At 50.6% G+C, this 19,857-nt stretch overlaps 1 protein-coding gene across 1 annotated transcript in view; it reads right to left on the reverse strand.

The window, feature by feature from the left end:
- LOC144940677 (exostosin-1a-like) overlaps positions 1–19,644 on the reverse strand; it is a 37,737-nt gene extending 18,093 nt beyond the window's left edge. Inside the window, exon 1 of the mRNA XM_078866974.1 lies at positions 18,255–19,644. Coding sequence (XP_078723100.1) covers positions 18,255–19,306 — 1,052 coding nt within the window. The 5' untranslated portion in view covers positions 19,307–19,644. The remainder of the gene's footprint in view (positions 1–18,254) is intronic.
- Positions 19,645–19,857: the final 213 nt, after the last annotated feature.

Raw genomic sequence — 19,857 nt, forward strand, 5'->3', positions numbered from 1 at the left:
CTATGTGTTAACATCCGCTTAGTCTGGACCTCTCCACGATAGCGTTTAACCCCGTCGCTGGCTGCCACGTGGCTTCCAACCAGCGCTTGACTCACCATTGGTCGTAAAGTTGCGAATTCAAAACCCAGCATTGGCCGGGCTCTGTGAAATGGGAACAACGTAACGAGAAATCGACAGGGGAAGTCCAATGGCAAGAATTTCCTGTGCCTCCCCCTTTACCCGCCCACACCGACCATCGCGGTACAACCCACATTACCAGCACAAGTGTGTGGAGGGGCCTTCATTAAGCAGTGGCTAAACACCACACCTGTAAATCTAATACAAAATAGCAACCTTTAGCTGTAATGGGCATCATGCACTCCGTTGTAGCCTTGTGGTACTACTGGATAGGTTGTCGCGGTCGCGTTGTGGAACACTCGGATGACAATTATGCATTGTAACGTACCGTGTGTCATTCAGCACGATGTCTGACGTTTTGCTCCCATTCAGTTTTTTTTTGTTCAGGAACCAAATTGAAAAAACTCCCGGGACACCTGTTCCGAACAGCGTAGGGTGCAACCTGAAAGCACGTTGGGAGAGCTGCGGTTCATAAAAGGCAAAGGTGCAGCCCTGCGATTGCTTCCTCCCCGTCACTGCTGACAAGAAAGGTATCCGCTAGGAGGGAGCTCTAGCAGGTATTCGGTCTACTCTTCCACGATGACCAGGCGTGTTCGAGGCGGTGGGCGTACCCACAATTTACCCCACCACACGTGACTTGTTGCTCGAAAAACTGTGGGTGTAGTGAATAACTTGCAACATTGTTCTAACTGCTGCGCCGGAAGGCAGAAAGAAACCAGTGATATCTGGATTTCACGTCTTGCGTGCCAACCATTTTAGTTTGGAATAAAATCTTCCCAATTATTTGAAGACACTGCATTGGTAGAAGTTCACAAGGGTGCATAATCTGCTATGAGGAAGGACCATTGTCCAAAAAGTCACAGATTGTATGCATTTTTATTTTAAGGCACGTCATATTGACGAAATTGGGTTGAGTTTATCGTCTGGAGCATTCACCGAATCCACTGCAAACTAAAACACGGGCCGGTCCGAGTGGAGCGAGTTCTGCCTCGGGAGACGCGGGGGGTGCAGGTTACACCGACAGTGCAAGTCATTCCACGCTCGTAGTTAAAGCATTTGTCTGAACGGCGCGTGCAGGCGCTTTGACAGGGCTGTGGGGGCCAGGCAGGCAGGCGTGTCCGTGTCAGCCCATGGTGCAGGTACACTGACAGGGTCGTTGGTATTTATCTCAAACTAGGGGGGGGGGGGTTGGGGGGGTGCGGGGGGGTGGCGGTACAATGACAGCAAAGTCGGGAGAGAACGTGGGCTGCAGGTACATTGATGGGACGTCCTGTGGATGAGGGCCTCCCCGTGCCGTGCGGATCACAGGGCGTTCACTATATTGTAAGGTCGTGCTCATTACCCAACTGTTTGCCACAAATGAACCACAATACTTTGCTGATCTCGTCAAGGAGCATATGCCATCACGCGAACTCGGCTCACCCTCGCAACGATGCTCTTTTGGGCTGGCTGGCCACCGAACAAAGACGGTCACTGCACGCGCACTTTCGGATGCGTTGCTGTGGCCGTCTGGAACGCTCTTCCTTCCGATATTAGGAAGCCGCTGGAGCCAATTAGTTTGCAATCATCTAGATCGAAAACGAATTCATTTAGAACTGCTTTTTGTCTTTAGTTTGATGTCCTTCCCTCGCACCTCCAATTCGCACAGGTTGGCCAAGTACGGTGCAAAATAAGTTCAACATACATACATATGACCATACTTCACCACACTCAACAGCGCAGGTTGGTGAAGGTGGGAAGTGTAAACCTTGGGAGCATAGTAGAGCTCAAGAATGGATTTTGCTGCACTGCTCTCTGCTGACAATGTAACCCCGGCAGCAGCCTTCAACACCTGTTTTTTTTAGGCATGTGGTCATCCATCAAAGCAGACCCAGGCAAAAGCTTGCTTTTGCTTCGGAGATCTTAAAATATCGGACACGTTCCAGCCAATTCGGGCATAGGTAAAGTAGTGATGCAAAATCAATTGAATGTTACCCACGTAAAACATTCTTCAAATCGTATTGTAAAACTAAATTTTTTTTGATTTATGACACTAATATGAACACGTCATGAAGCACCTCAAGGGCTAATGGAAAGTACGTGACAGAACTCAAGAAAACATACGAGACGTACGACAGTATAAAAAAGGATTTTTCTTTTTAAAATATCAAATTGCACCAAAGAACCATGCCAATTCACTGAATCTCCACAATATAATCCTCAAACTTGTGGGATAAGAATTACATTTTCCGATCCATATTTACCTACGCATGAATCGTTTGTCGGGCCACCGCAGATTACACACACCACCGTGGCCTACGTCAGAAAGCGGAGCCAACCAGCAACGCCAGCAGCAGCTGGCATTGCTCTATAAACGAGGGGGAGAGTGAGCTGCTCCAATCCAGTGTCTGCAGAAGCAATCCAGCACGCGGAGCGAAACGTCGGACACAGAACCAAGCAGCACACGGCACAGCCTGAAAACGAGCCGGAGAGGCAATTGATTCTCGAATCAAATTGTGGACCTCCCCCCAATCCATGACGATTGAACAAACAGAGGCACCGGTGGATCGTTACATGCAACGCAGTATTTGCCCAAAGGTAGGGGGATGGGGGGGCCCACGTACATCTGACAGGAGCGGTCGATCTGGCGACGTTATCTCAAGTGTGGGGGTCGCGCATGGAGGCAGGGTAGGTCAGCGTGTACTTTTTGACGGCTGGCTGGTGCAGGAGCGGCTGACAGGGGGGGACGCGTGGTGTGCTGCCGCTTGCTTATCTTGGGTTTGCAGTGGAGGCACGTTGGCAGGGCAATTCCCATATCCCAAGGCTTGTCATCACACATGTGAGAGGAACGCTCAGATCTCTCGGGCATCAGATCCTCTGGGAATTATTGCAGAGCTCTCTCCCCCACCGAGGGTGGAGGGCAAGTGTGCACCAAGAGAGTTAAGAGCACATGCAAGTTACATGGGAAAGCAATACTAATTAAAGAGGATTTGGGATTTGAAAATTTTACTCTGGAAATTCCCAAATCCTCTTTTAATCGTTAAGAAAATTACCAATGACGGATGCATGACGTTTGCCAAAATTTTAAACATCCAACCAGAAAAGCTTTAAATTATTCTTTTTTTTAAATATATGACAAAACTTGACATATTTAAGCTTTTTTTTTTAATCCAACATGAACTAGGGGAGTAATGATGATCCGAGTAAAAAAAAAACTGGGACAAAATGTATTCAGCGCCATCGTGGGATTTTCCACACTGCTGTACAGCTACAGTTCACATTCATCATTCATAACCCCATCATTGATAATGATCTATCCCACTGCTGGATGAAGACCTCCCCCACACCGCGTTCGCCATTGTAGGTGGTTTGACCGTACTACACCACACTGCTCTGTTTGAGTTGAAGGTGGGTGGGGGGGGTGTCTGGGAACCGGTCCGGATAGCACTCACTCGCATGTTAGCAGTGGCCAACAATCCAACTCGGAGCCACCAAATTCACTGCGCGGTGCGCAAACCCACCCTACGTCGCCGTCCCAACCCTATTTTCACCACAGCAGGAAGTATTCACCGCTGCTAACGCCCCCCATGTGTGCGCTGGTTTGAATGAAACTGCTAACATGGATGAGTGAATGAACCCACAGAGAGAGGTGGCTGGCCGCCGGGTAAGGGGCCGTCCATAAATGACGTCACGCGATTTTGGACAATTTTTGACCCCCCCCCCCTTCATCACACGGCGTCACAAAAAGTCAGACCCCCCTCAAATATGACGTCACAAAGCTCTGCCCCCCCCCCCAAATAAAACATGCTTCAAATCGCTTTAAACAATTTTCATTGTAGTGCGTATTTAATGTGGCGCTGCACTCTGATGTTGTAGGAGAAAACATTTATTAAAACGTCTATTTAATAAAGCAGAACGTGTTGTCTGTCTACATTTATTTAAAGTTGGGCATTTTTATGTGACGTCACATTTCTCAACCCCCCCCCCCATCGTCACAAATGTCTGACCCCCCCCTAGGTGCGTGACGTCATTTATGGACGGCCCCTAAGTGTGCTTCGTCCCAGTCCCACCGACCTCCCCAACCCCATCTCCCCAAAGCACACCCCCCCTGCCATGTGCCGGCCTTAACAGGAGCTTGCAGACTGCACGCAGACCGCACGCTGGGAGAGCTAAACAGGCACAACCTTTGTGCGTGTTTGCCAGCGGGTTCCACGTGGGGCAGTTAATGTTTAAAGAGATTTGAAACGGGCGCATTTTTAAACGTTGTCCAAAATCAATCAACCTTTTAACCCGTAGCAAATGTTCGAAGCGCAAACACGCGGGGTACACACACGCGTGGACGGGCGGACGCACGTGCGCACGCGTACGGATTCCTAACTGCGTGCATGTGTGGTTGTCAAGTTAAACGGGGCCATAGCCGATCCATGAAAAACGATGACCAATTTGTCACGGTTCTGGGTGACGATTCTGTTAAAAAAATCTACGAATTATTTTCCCCTCCCATCTAATTTTTTCCCGTGTTTGTTTCTCGCGTTTTTTTTTTGTCAAGTTTGTACTAGCTTTGTTCGACTCATTAGCCTAAGAGTACGTTAGCACGTCATTAGCATATATCGTAAATAATTAATTGCTACGATTCGACTGCGTGTATTTAGAGTGGAGTACCTGGTGCGGTGTGTAAACATTGCCACTAGGGAGACAGAGGCGGTCGGGCGTGGTGCTGGCCACCCACCCCCTCGTGTACCGTTCCAGCCTTCATAGGTGCTCGCTAACAGCACTTGCCCCTACAGTCTGTTAAGGCTATATGGGGGATCTTTGTTTTTGTGGTGTGGCGTGGTTGCCATGGGTCCTGTCCAATTCACCCCTCCGCCGCTACACCCTCCCCTCTTCGTCTGGTGCACCTCCGGCCAGTGAGCAACGGTGCAGTTGCGCTGCCTGCACACTCGATATATACACCACCGCATGAGCGTGGGAGTCAATTGTAGTTGATGAATTGTTACATTCCGAACGATGATAATGGACGATACCGAAGGTGGTTGAAGATGCTGAAGATGATGGGAATGGTGATGATGCTGAAGGTGGTGGTAATGATGATGACGATGATGGTAATGGTGCTCTAACTTTGCGGATACAAAGGTGGTGGTCAGGTGGCCCAGGGGACTAAGTACAGTGACAGACTAACGAGCTATCATCGTATGAGATCCTGAAATCAAAATTCAGATTTTAGCCAATTGCGATTAAAACCGTGTTCTCAAGTGTCAGCAACTAGATGGCTCAACTGGTGCACCAATGACTGCACAAAAACAATATCCGATCATTATTAATTTGGTTTGTCACTCAATTTGGCGTATACCAGGCTCTGCTTCCTAAATATTTCAGCTACATTGCCTCGTGACATTCACACTCTGCTGAGCATATAATAAAGCGCTTCATATCTAAGTGTATATAAGAATACCATGTAAGGATCTTGAGAAGTAGTTCTGCAACACACACTTCTTCTAGGGGTCACTCTCCGACACAAAAGGGGGTGCGCAGATTTCGGCGAAAGTGCCCAGCGGAATATTCTTCACTAGCATGACACAATGGTCAAAAACAAAGCCCTCACACGTAGGGCTGTGCAACCCCTACACAACAGGACCACGATCATATCACACGGAATATAAAATCAAACTACTATTATTGTCATTAACATTCTCTGGACTTTCGCAGATATCAAGAGCTTACCAGGTCAGGCCCACTGAGCTATAGAGCTGTTTTCAGAAGTGACCTGGCCACAAATAACAGCTCAACGAAGTGGCTTATCACGTGGAAATGTAAAGCAGTCAAATAATCTAAACGAACGTTTCTAAATGTGGAGGGGAAAAACCGGAGAACCCGGAAAGAAATCCGCGTGACCACAGGAAGAATATGCAAACTCCAAATATACAGGTGGCGTCAGGGTCGAGATCGAGCCCACAACCTCCTGTATACCAGGGCGAAGTAGTTAACATGCTCACCTCCAAACCCGTAATCGCGCACATTGTGGTGTTCCGATTAACACGGTTGGCTACGTACGGTGCAAAATAAGTTCAACATGCATGCGTTCCCATAAGATTTTAGACTTTACTGTGGTTTGCAAGTGCACCGTGTTTGAGATGCAATTTGCATGAATGATGCGATATAAAGTTATTATTCATGCACCCGATCGTGTCAGATCTCAGAAGCTAAGCAGGCTTTAGCCTGGAGTGCCTTCATTGAGGCAAGCACCGTGCAAAAAACAGGTTGTCACAGGGCTGTGGGGGCTACGCGTTGGTCAGTAGTGGGCTGTGAAGCACAATCCACCGTCTATCTGTACGTCTGTGCTTCTGCATCGACGCTTTCCACTTTCATCAGCCTGCACTGACCAGCGTGGTGAAGTAGAGAGACACACACACACATACCCCACCAACCGTACGGCATGTGGATTGACAAGAAGGGCTGTACTTGTGTATAACATAGGAACCAGAAGCACATATTATAATATTCGCACACACATTCGCACAACGCTAACTACTACTGCGCAGACATGATTACTACGACACATATATGGAGACCAATATGCTCACACATACTTAAGAGTCAGAGAGTTGGCCACATTAATCTGGATATACTGGTGTATATGTCAAGTTTTTTTGACCAACACCTATTAATGATGTATGAACCGCGCACACACGTGTAGGGGTTCATATGGTCATGAGCACAAACACACACCCCCCCATTCACCAGTCTCCCCATTGCTGAAAGATCATGACCACACCAAACAAAACCAGCACTCCATCAGGTACTCGATTTCGACTGAGCCAACATAGGGAGAGAGATCAAGGCCGGGTTAACATACCAATCAATGGCCACCGTTGGACTGCATTGCAGTCAGGGATCAAACCCGGATCCTCTGAGATCGCAGGAGAGTGATTCTGATCCACAAGTGGCCACGTTCCCACGACCGCTGGGTAGAGAGCCAACCCGGTTCACGGACCCGCGTTCCCTTCGACAGCTTTTCTTAACTAAACTATTTTTGGTTCTTTCGGTGAAGTCACGTAGAAGGGAAATCATTTTTAGTATTTTATTATTTCCGTTCTACGTGACTTTACTGAAAGAACCAAGAATATGAATCCCTGCAGTCACGAAAGCTTTAAATCGAAATTGAAACTATTTTTTATTTTACCAGGTAGGGTTCACCGAGCTCCACAGCTCTTTTTCAGAAGCGACCTGGCCACAAATGATAGCTCAACAGAGTGGCTTGTCGTCTGGACATTTATGGCAGCCTAATACTCTAAATGCGTGTCGATTCTGGACGTGGAGAGAAAAAAACCAGAGGACCTGGCGTAAAATCCACGCCACCACAGGGAGACATGCAGACTTCAAACAAAACAAGCGTTAAGGGTCGAGATCGAACCCATGACCTCCTGGGCCGAGCAAGCACCAACCGAGCCGTGCGTCTCGATTGTCGCGAGCCGTGCATCTCCCCCCTTTGCAAAAGGAGCGACATACTTTTTCACCCAGGTTAGCTTCATAAAAACCTAACCCAGGCATGCGTTAAACTTTAGTCACACACAGGGAGGTGGTGGGGGGGGGTGTTTGGTGAGGGCGTGAAGTCCCGGAGCGCGAGAGGTCGAGCCCACAGAGCTGCGCTGCACATTGGGACAAAAAGTCCCAATGTGCAGCGCGACCTGAGTTCGATTCACGTGAGCGTGAATCGAACTCAGGTCGCCGGAATCACAGCGCGCCAACCGCTGCGCCACCGCTCACCTGAGCGCACACGTACACACACGCGTACCCATGCACATGTATACACACGCGTACCCATGCACGGCGGTGTGCCCGGTCGTGTTTGAACAGCCCCAGAGGTTGGGAAGGTGGTAACCTTGGCGAAAGGATGCGAGTGGGTGTGGGTAGGCTGGGTAGGAGAGGCAGGCGTGGGCGTGCGAGGGGGGGCCCGGCGTCAAGGTGCCGCGTGCCGCTGAACCCGCGTGCCCTACCGCCTTGGCTCCGTGGCGCCTCGCACGATGCCAGTGCTGGATTTAGCATGGACGTAGACTTTACATTGAAGCTGGCCCAAGGAATGGTAATTCATTTTAAACGTCCAGTTCCTCTTTTCATTTTTTTTTAACAATTGCGAGGGAGAGCAGAGAGAAAAGCCAAGCATTACAAGGAGATGATGAGACGACAAAAGGGCACTGAGCTTCCGATGGAAATGGCTGCATTCTATATGGATCTGAAATAAAATAAAAAGAGTTTTCACGGTGAAATATTTAATAATTCGATGGAAAGACTGTTTACTTAGGCAAACTTCTTGGATTTCTCAAATTCGGGGGGACCACTTAATCCTGCGAACCCTAAAAAAAACAGAGGGAATCCTTAAGTTTCAGTAGAATTCCCATCCACACATGGTCCCATAAACCCACCCCATCCACACATGGTCTCACAGACACACAAACACACACGTCCTCCCCCTAAACCCACACCATCCACATATACCCTCTGAACCCACACCATCAGCAGACAGCCTCTGAACCCACACCATCAGCAGACAGCCTCTGAACCCACACCATCCTAAACCCACACCAGCCACACAAAGCACCCCCTAACCCCCTACACCATCCTAAACCCACACCATCCACACAAAGCACCCCCTAACCCCCCACACCATCTTAAACCCACACCATCCACACGGGGTCTCCAATACACACACACACAAACACACCATCAACTCACAGATTCCCCAGACATACACCGCCCACTCTTGGGCCCAGAATGCCCCACTCTCAGCACACACACACATTCCACACGCCACGGCGACACAGCCACTGGGATCAGGCTCAGCCCGGTCTGTTCGCTCTGTGAGATGTGAAATAAAATATAAAAATTGGTCACGCAGAGGCGCGAACGCCACTCCCCGGCCCGTCCAGCCTCTTTGAATTCAGCTGTAAACCTCAGTCGTGCTGGAATGGAATCACAATTTCATACGCCCGTATGTGTGCGCGTGTGTATGCGTGTACTCGAGCTCGCGTGTGCGTGCGAGAGTGCGAGTCAAAAGTATCGGGAGGCCCAGATACAGGTTCGGATACCGCTGGCACCTAAGAAATGCCGCCAGCTCGCACACCGTCGCGCACACTCGACATTCACTCGTTCACTCCGATATGCTCGCGCTCTATCACTTGCGCACACTCCCTCCTGCACGTACGTGCCCTCTCGTTCGCAATGTCAGCGATTTAAACAAAATCTGCCCTTGGGGACTGCCAGGGCAAGTGATGTTACCAGCAACCTATTCAGAAACAGGATATGTATTTATACTGGATGAATCCGAAGAACTGTACATCTCTTTTTCACAATCGGCATCACACCTGGGCACTGCCTTTGTCTCTCTCGTGTGGCGACGTGTGCCCCTTTGCTATCTACACAGGTTAGATATATCATTTGGACTGTTAAGAAAATTAAGTAGGGGGCTTAGTCAGGGCAGGCCACGTCTCTCGAAGGGTTGATGGCTGGCGGGTGGCCGTGACTAACGACGGAGTGGCAGATAAGGGAGGGAATGCGCCCCAAGAGCACCTCCACCGTGGAGGAGGAGCAATGAGCTCGGCTCACGTGCAGGAACGAGACGAATTGCTGCAATTGCAGGACCGTGAGAGACGGCGACGGCTTTGGTGAGGCCTTCATCCAGCACTGGATTGACCAAGGCTGACGGACAATCCACACGCAAATGACCCCTGCAGCCACTAGATGTGGCGATGCCATTCAACCCCAGAATCACAGCAATAAATTCAAGTGGCATGGCAGGGTTAATCATTCCACCTAATGTACACACAAACACACAAAACAAACCAACTGGGTACTGTACTGATTTTAGGCATATTTCAGCTACAGGAGACCAGATATCAAATGCTGGCATTGTATATCATGACCAGTAGTACTCCACTCTTTGGGTACAAGGATCGTGGAGCAGTGCACCAATCCCAGTGCCAACTTTCTTGCTAACACACAAACACACGAAGACATGCATAAACATAGGAATGCCTGTGTCCGGAGTGGGCACACACATCACACAGCCCCACCGTGCCACCCTCCCCAGTCCACAAATATTTGTATTTCCCATCGTGTGGTCGGCCAAAGCCTTCAGCTTGTGGGGTGTTCGCCCTGGCGGTTCAGGGAGGCCGATGCGGACGCCTTGTGTCCGTGCACTTGAGTCAGAATGGCTGGAGACCCCGAGTTCGAATCCTACCCAAGATTAAACCATTTTCTCAAGTGCAGTGGCCTTGAATAACCTCAGCCCAGTGGTTAATTACCATTTGATTCGGACTCGCTCAACAAAGAGGGATTATTAATCACTCGGGGTGAAAAAAATTCACCTCCCACTCTTCTGTAGACAACTAACGATCGCAACTCAGGGTCACAATTCGATTGTGAACTGACACATTTTTTTCATAATGCGGTGAATGGAAGCACCTACAATGGACCGCAGGGGTGAAGTCAACCCATGATGCACAACTTATGATTCTCGCACACATCGTCCGATTAATGCATCATGAGGTCAAGAATTTATATTAAACTGAGGCATCATTAGACCCATATGTACGTTGAACCTCTATCACACCGTACGTAGCCAACTGTGCTAAACTGGAGATGCGGGGGAAGGACGACAAATATTCCAACAGACATATTCAGCAGACACGGAGCAAATCGCTCATACATCTGCACAGCTGAAGATGGGCCTGGTGGAGGTGTAAGGACAGCGATTTGAAGGATGAGCAGCAAGGGGCCTGTGTCATCACCGCCGCGCTGTCCCGTGACGTGGCCGGTGGAAGATTCAGAATGTCGCAAGTCATGACCCTGCTCTGTCTATGGGTACCCATCAATGCGATCAGGTTCGACCATACACACCAGGGTCCTTCACTCACGTTTTCCGACGGACCGCGTGATCAAATTGGCATGGCATGCGTCACGCGTACAGACGTTGCGACGTCACACGGTGCCGTGATGTCACGTCTGCACTTCTGTACCTCGAAGTCTCTGGGGCCCGTCATGCCTACCGTGTTTGTCACTTCACCGAATTACGATCGCATTCAACTCAACAATCTGCATCTCTCATTTACCTACATCTGTCGTCTCCATCTCTTGTTTGTCTCTCATTCATCGCAACTAATTGGTCTCCCCGCGAGCCAAACCACTCGGAAGGCCACAGCTCAGCGGGCCGCTCTAAGAGCCTTCGTGGGCCAGATGTGCCCCCGCAGGTCATCGGCTGAAGAATCCTGTCTGAAGAACCCTGTTATAGCGGTGTAAAAAAAACCCTGCAAACGATAATTAAATTATAAACGTTCAACTCATAAACAGGGCTTCACAACACAAACCGCTGGACGTGTCGGCGACAAACCCACAAATCTGTCCTGTCCCTCCTACGATCCCTGCACCCACCTCCGCCGCACCCTGGGGCCCATGGTTAACGAGCCCGCGAGAGAGGCGGCAGGGAAGGAGTCTTGCCACTCCTATAATTAGATCAGGAGGCGCAGGGGATGTTTGCTTTTAGTGCCATTGTGTGTGCTTGTGTGTAAGCGTGTGTGCTCACGCATCTGCGCTAACCCCAAACGCGTGAGCGTGCCTGCGTGGAGTGTGAGTACGTACGGTTCACAAGCCGGTGTGTTGGCCTGCTGTGTTTCTCGTGTGTGTATATGTGTTCAATATAAGTATCTGTGACAACATGCGCGCGTGCACACGGTTGTGGTGTACATGGGCATGATGTGTAGATGTATGTGCCTGTGCTTATGCATTTGTGGTATTTGTGCAATAAAAAGCTATTTCCAGCCCTACATTAACTTAATGCTGGATGAAGGCTTCCCCATGCCGTGTCAATTACGAGGGTTGTATTGACCATACTTCACCACGCTGGTCAGTGAAGGCTGGTGAAAGGGGTTGATGGGTTGCCCAGGACGCGTTCAAATATGTATGTTGAACGTCTTTCGCACCGTACGTAGCCAACCGAGCTCATTGCTTATGCAAGCCATGGCTTACTGCGCGAACGCGTGTCCATATAACGCGCATACTTCATGTGCAACCACACTGGGGTTTCCTTTGACCATACTTCACCGCGCCGGGCGGTGAAGGCTGTTGATGCGGGTGGAGGAGGGGGGCCCAGGAAGCATTCAGATAACACTCTCAGCTGATGTAAAGCCCTATGCGCACATGCATGGGGGTACGCATGTCAATACGCATACACATGCTAGGCTAGCAAGCGTTACACGTGGCCATGCCACAGGTTAATTATGGGGGGGGGGGGGGTTTAGAAAGAGGGGGGGGGGAAACCCCGTGCTACTGAAACCAGCTTAGTCACAGGAAGGGAATTTTTTTGGAGAAACTATTTTTTTTTACTTTTACAAAAACAAGAGAAAGAAACCTCCCACCACCATCACCACCACCCCCGCCCCCCGACCTAAGCCTCATGCGCACGCGAAGCTTTAAAAACGACGGCAACGGAGCCCCCAAATTTAAAAGAGAATGCGATCACAGACGACGACAGGGGGAGAGGGTAGGGGGAGGAAAAAAAACAGGTGGCCGGCCCTTCAAAGCATCCCCCATCACCACGACCCCTCCAAAGACAAAGATCCCCCGTGTAGCCTATCATAGACTGTTGGGGGCAAGTGCTGTTAGCGAGCACTTAAGAAGGCCGGCACAGCACACGAGGGGATGGGTGGCCAACACCACGCCCGGCCGCCTTTGTGTCCCCAGTGGCGATGTTTACACATCGCACCAGGTACTAATTTGAGGCCGAGTCGACCTAGGGAAGGCCCAGGACCGGTTTAGATAATCGCCACTGGTGTTGGCCGTGAACGGGAATCGAACTCAGGTGGTCGGGTTCGTAGCGCGCTAACCGCAACACCACCGCTCCCCACCACCACCAACAACCCCTTTCACCATCGTCACTGCATGACAGAAACGCCCCCCAATCAAAGGGCGCCCCCCACCCCCCCCGCCGTTTATAAGCTAATTTGGGGGCAACAAAAGGGAGACAAACGCTTCTCGCAGGAGGCAGTAGCTGGGCCGCCGGGGATGTGGTGGTGGGGGTGGCCCTCGCTTCTTAAAAGGAGGGCGTCCAGGACACAAAAGGGATAGACAATAAAAGAAATGGGCGCTCGCAAACACGCCAGGGCATGTTAAAAGATTTTAAATGACAAAAGGGGAATGGTGGAGCGGGCTTCCTTGCTAGCCGGACCCTGATAGGACTGGCAGTGGTGTTGAACCACATGTTACTTATATATATTTGGGACGATTGTGTTTATAAACATGCATAAATGGTATTTGTATACTGATATTAACTAATCCACGAATTAGTAATGATAATGTTGATCCACTGCTGCACGAAGGCCGTGTCGGTCAAGGTGTTTGTTTGACCATACTTCACCAATTGGTCGGTGCAGGCTGATGAATGGGGTGGGGGGGGGGGGCATTGATGTAAGCCACGGGTGAGAATCGAACTCAGGTCACCAGGTTCATAGCAGTCCACAAACGACTGGACCCCGCTGCTTCCACTTACTCAACTTCTTAGGGTAAACTCTGATTTAATTTCGCTGAATTATTCCTGCTGGTTTTATTTGTTTTAAGGAAACATCGCAAATAGCAACATTTGCTTAATTTGAATAAACTTACCTTCATGAACCCACGCTGATCAGTGTAGTGAAGTATGGTTAAATAACACAAGATGCACGTGGTGTGACTAGGCCCTCATGAGAGATGTTAACTACCTTGCCTGGTATACAGGAGGTCGTGGGCTGGATCCTGACCCTCACGTCTGTGCATTTGGAGTTTGCATGTCTCTCTCCAATGCGTGTGTAGAGTATTTGGCTTCTCTTCTAATAAATATCTATATAGCTCAGTGGGCCTTACCTCGTAAAATACAAAGTATTGTTTAGTAAAGTAATGCTGAGACATGGGAGCAGCGAAGTTGAACGGGCTATCACCTGGTTAAATATGCCAACGATCAGAATTAATTACGGCACACGCACGTATGCGTACCACCGCCAACACCAATAAATATATCAACACAGGTAAATATTTGTCAAACAACCAAGTTGTTTGACGCATATGTGACTTAACACGACAAAACATTTCTACTTTAAGGTTCTCATTAGTGTACACACACACACATTCTGTACACCAACACAGATCAAAGACCGAGATTGTCCGTGTACCTCTTAACAGACCGTTCGTTGGGCTGCAAGCCCCGTTAATGAGCACCTTTTAAAGCCAGCACAGCTCACGATAGGGGGTGGTGTGGCCTATGCCACCATGCTGATGTATTACACACCACACTAGGTACTGTAATCAATTTAAGGTCAAAGCAAACTTTGGGGGGTGGTGGAGATTCAGCGCAAGTTCAGATATCAATCGCCACCAATGTCAGTCGTGGCCACGGAATTAAACTCGGACCCTCTTGCTTGCAGCACCGTCGTTCTCCTACCGCTGTTCTGCCGCTCCCCAAACAATTTACAAACATCCACACGCAACTTTAATCACGAAAGTACGCAAGCGTGGGGAAGGAAGTGTGTAGGGCTGTGGCGATGACAGCTGAGTGGGCGAGCTCGCATGTGGGTAGGAAGAGTTGCCACATGCCCCAATTAAAGAAACACCCTCGCTTATGCAAATCTACAGATGCCTTGGGGCAGATGTTGAGTATTGTCAGAGACACTGAGCCGGAACTGCTGTAATCAATGATTTGAGCCTTGGTTATGTGTTGTCTTCTGCGTCTCAGTGACTTTATAATGGCTGTGTCGGAGCACAAAGCCATTAATGCCGATATCCTTGATACAAGCCCTGTGTTTCGGTTGTCATCCGCATCTTAGCCTGCTCATTATGACTGTCGGAACACCAAGCAATTACTGCAGAATCTCTTACTTCTTGACACCAGTCTCAGTGTTTTTGTTTCTCAGGAAGGATCATAATGACTGTGTTAGAGCAATGAGCCGGCACTGCCGAGATTCCCAATTATGAAAATGTGCGAGAAAGCATGTGCCGGTTTTATGAAAATAATGTAACAAGAGTAGGGATTGTATGCTGAAAGTTAATGAATGTGCAAGTCATTCAAATAAGTTAATGTATACGAATGTATGGGTTAGTGTGTAACCATACTGCAGTATATTTAATGTGGGATCACTTTCTCCCAACCCAAAAGAAAAAAAACTTTTGACTACTTCTCGTATTTTGAAAGCTCCACTCTAAGGTGCTTTACAAAACAAACATTCTCTTGTGCGTTCACACCCGCACACAACACACGCACACATAACAGATCCCACCTATTCGTCTGGAAAAGAAAATGCTTGGGCAAGCACTTGTTAGTGAGTGCATATTTAGGCACGCACGGCACTTTAAGGGAACGATATGGCCAGAACCCAGCACATCAGGATACATCGATCACCCAAGCAATTATCCAAGTACCTATTTTAATCAGAGTTAACCTAGAGCAGCCCAAACCAGGTCCCTGTACTAACTGGCAGTGGTGGTGTGTGTGGCTAACAAATCCATTCACTAGCTCGCTGGTAGTGAGTTGCTTCCTTCCCACTTTCTATTGCTACCGGGGTTATTGTGCGCATGAACATCACTCATTGACTCCCCCCCCACCCATGTTGAGGACTCTGGGGCTACTGGGGGAGTGATTGTTTCGTGTCATTCACACCGTGTTCAACAACCACCACACACCGCAGGTCACAACCACTTCTCTTCTTTCTGCTTCTTCCCTTCGTGCTGCTCCACTTTGGAATTCCCTCGCATCGTCTCTTTTCATCTATATTGTAATAACCTTGCTCACTCTCATCTATCACACCTTCAGTCCTGCTGTTTTGTTGTTGGGCTTGCTTGACATTTCGGGCCTTTGGGCCTGTGCTCAGCAACCATGATTTAAAAACAAACAAACACAAAATCGAACATATTCTGGCTGGGATTGTAGAAGAGTGGGCTCGCGGATACAGCCACACTCTTTCGCAATCCGCCCACGTGCAAGATGTGGTTTTGACTCATGTTTTAGGGTTTTGGTCCTGCGGGAAATAGCAGCATGATGCAGTTTCGTCCAGTAAAACTGAAAGTTTCAATACGCACGTCATAAAACAAAGGTGTGCCTAAATTTAAATAACCAGTGGGGGGGGGGGGGCAGGGAGGAGGAGGAAGAGGCGGAAACACCACGGTTCTTAACCTTTGATTAACAAATACAACCTTACGCACGTACAACCGCTCGGTCAACCGCGCCGACACACCCCATCCACCACACTGCCTAACTCTTCCCCGAAAGCTGTTTCTTCACACCCCCACCAACTCACTCATCGCTACACGCACACCGCCACTCGCCCACACAAACTTTCATACTCACGCATCCGCACACTCAATGAACCATAATCAGCAACACCCACTTAAAACCTTGCTACGATACCAATCGGCACTCGTGAAGCACGCCAACTAACCCTCATTCATAACTAAACACGTAAGAACGTACTGTAAACAACACAAAATACAACATTTACCCGTATAGTCTACATAGACTTGGAGAAAGTGCCGTCGTAGACATGAAGGCTGGCAAGGCGCTAGAGGAGTTTGGCGATTTGACATAGGGGAGGCCCAGAACTGATTATGCTATCACTTCTCAATTGTCAATCAATGCCAGGAATTTCACTCATTTGGCCGGGTTAGTAGCACGATGCACTAACCCACCTTGTGCAACAACTTGCCCACACATGCACACACTTCCTTAAACTAATCTAAAAGGTAACCGTCACGCCATCGGACACGTGGCTGCAAACAGTCACGCTACACACATTGCACGCACACTTCCTCACGCAGGCCTAACCAAGAGTTTCTGATCCACATCCAAACCCTGACCTCAACCCAACCTAACCCTGGCCAAAACTTCAGCACTCAGTCAATGGTAATGACCTACACTCTTCTCAGATGAACATCCAGACCTCAAAACCTCACTTTCAAATCCGATGCGATGAACCTGATAATGAGCCAAACACATACACACACAAAAAACCTAACTCAGAACCACACAGATCCAGATTTCCAGCTTACTATCTACCCAGACTCTGACTACCCAAAACCAGAGTCCAGACTCAAACTCCGATTCTCAGACACCGACTCAGACCCCTAAAGCCTTATCAGCCCACATCCCACCAGGCCTCAAACTCCCAAAGCCCCATTAGAATATCCAGACCTCAACCTCAGCAGCCCTGCTCAAGCTACCACACACGAACCCAGACATCAACACTCCACATGTAAACACAGACATGACCTAAAAAGCCCAACCCAACTACAACCCATACTCCCGCTCTCTGACCACACCTTGGAACGAAAGACAAAGTTCCCAGACCCCAACTCCCAGCAGTGCACCCCCAAACTCGAGCTCAAGAAATGTAAAACATTCCAACACATCACCTTAAACACCCAGACCTCCAACGTCAACCAACTAGGACTAAAACGCAATCCAAATACTTCCCCATACATTGACCCAGACAAGTTGAACATCTAGATGCCATTCTCACCAATCACCATCAAACCCTTGCTGACACACGAAATTCCATACTCCCACACATCGATTTCCACCACAGCACCCAAGTTTAACACCCAGACCTCTGCCTCCATTCAAACATAAGTTTCAACCCAAAACCCCACCCACCAGCCTACACAGTAGGACACCAGTTTCACAGCCAAGCCACAATAATGGAATTTGGCCCATACTCCCACAAGCCGACCCAGACATCAGGACACCAGCTTCAATACCCAGACCTCCAACCCAAACGCATTAGTCATGCAACAGCCAATACTCCCACACACGACCCAGAAACCACGACACAAGTTGAACTCTCAAACTCTGACCTATGTAATCCACTCCAATCCTAGCTCGCTCCATTCCAAACTTTACCGCACACAGACGCAAGCTATTAGTTGAACACCCAGACGCCAGTTTGACCTCATCAGTTCCATCTCAAACCTCACGCACACCGACCCACCAAGACCCAGATTTAACACCCCCCCCCCTCCACCACCTTGACAACCACATATTCCAAACCACCCCACTTAACGCTCCAGGACCCAGACGTGAGTAACACGAGTTCAGCCCCCCTCCCAAATCAAGACCCGACCTTTCTCTCTCAACCCCACCAAATACGCACCGTTCGTACTCGGCGTTGTCGGCGTCGCAGCGCGCGTCCTTGTGCCTGGCCCAGTCCTTGCCGTGGCGGCACGTGGTGAGCAGCAGCACGTCGCGGCCGTTGTGTGCGTGGTGGAGCGCGTTGCGTGTGTCCGAGCCGATGCCCGTGAGGTAGCGCTTGCCCTTGAAGACGAGCAAGTGGTGGCGGACCGGGGGCACGTTGTTGGCGCGCAGCGCGCCCGGCTCGCCGCCCGTGCGCGGGTGCTCCCGCGAGAAGAGCGGCAGCGAAACGTCGAAACCGGGTCTCAGGCTGTCCACGCTCACGCTCGCCTTGGCCAGCATGGCCTGGCCCGTGTCAAAGCCCAGGTCCTCTTCGGCATAGTCGGGCCACGTCCCCGAGTACAGGTTGAACACCAGGTGGTTCCGACCGCCGTTCCAGTGCGGCAGCGCGGCGACTCGTGCGCGCACGTTGTGCACGTACTGGTGCGAGAGGCGGTCGCGGTCCAGCGTGTCGATGCCCAGCACGAAGAGGCACGCCTTCTTCGGGTCGGTCGTGTAGTAGCGCGACTCCTCGATGGACGTGAGGATCTTCTGGTACGTCTCCGACACCTTGTCGCCCTTTGCGCGCGGGTACACGTACACGGAAAAGCCGTGCTTCTGGCACGGCGTCGCGTCAAAGCACGTCTCCATGCGGCAGCGCCGGCCCCGGTACGCGCTGCTGCCGCGCCTCGACACTCGGTGCCTCTCCCTCGGCTGCTGCTGCTGCTGCCCGTGCAGCCCGTGTCCCTGCTGCAGCTGCCCTCCTCCTTCGTCGTCATCCTCCTCCCAGGACGAACCGGGCGACGACGGCCCCGCAGCTCCGTCGCTGTTGCCGCCGAGCAAGGCCGGCGGCAGCGGCGCCCCCTCCCAGCGGGGCCACGCGTGGCCCCGCTGCTGCGCTAGGCGAGAGCGGGGGGCCCAATGCGACCTCGCGCCCGTGGCCACGGCGCCCAGAAGCGTGGCGACCGACAGCAGCGCCAGGCAGCAGGCGGCCGCGGCGATGGCGAGCAGCAGGTAGCGCTTCTTGGCGTGCATGTGTGCGGCGGCGGCGAGGCTACGCTGGTGGCGTTGGGCGGGCGGGTGCGTCGCGGCGGCGGCGGCCTACTCACGTACGGAGCCCCCTTGCTTGCCTGGACGCACCGCCCGGCAGCATCGCCCCCGCCTCGGTCGGGCTCCGTGTGCGTCTCGCCTGCCCCGCGGTGGCGCATTAGGCTTCTTGTGAGCGTCCGCGCGGGCCGGCGGGCATCACACCTCGCCGGGTACAGCGAGCTTCAGCCAAACACTTTGAAACGAAGTCGGCAAAGTGGTGGAATTTTGTGTTGTTGTATAGAAGTGACGCACCCACTACTTGCCAAGAGCGGCCGCCCGTCGCTAAGAACGGGGCCGCTATGAAGCCTCCGACTGCGGGAGGGAGGCCAAAAGGCATTTGATGCACTCAGCAATGCGGAAGCAAGACGCCCTCCAGGCAGATAGCGACACGAGCGAACGTTGGACGCCAATTGGATTGCATGCTTGACGAGCTACTCTTTGCCCTAGAGGCGGTTAGCAATAGCAATGCTTGCGCATACGTGTATCCTTATTTAAAG

Source organism: Lampetra fluviatilis, chromosome 23 (assembly GCF_964198595.1).
Source record: "Lampetra fluviatilis chromosome 23, kcLamFluv1.1, whole genome shotgun sequence".
NCBI lineage: Eukaryota > Metazoa > Chordata > Hyperoartia > Petromyzontiformes > Petromyzontidae > Lampetra > Lampetra fluviatilis.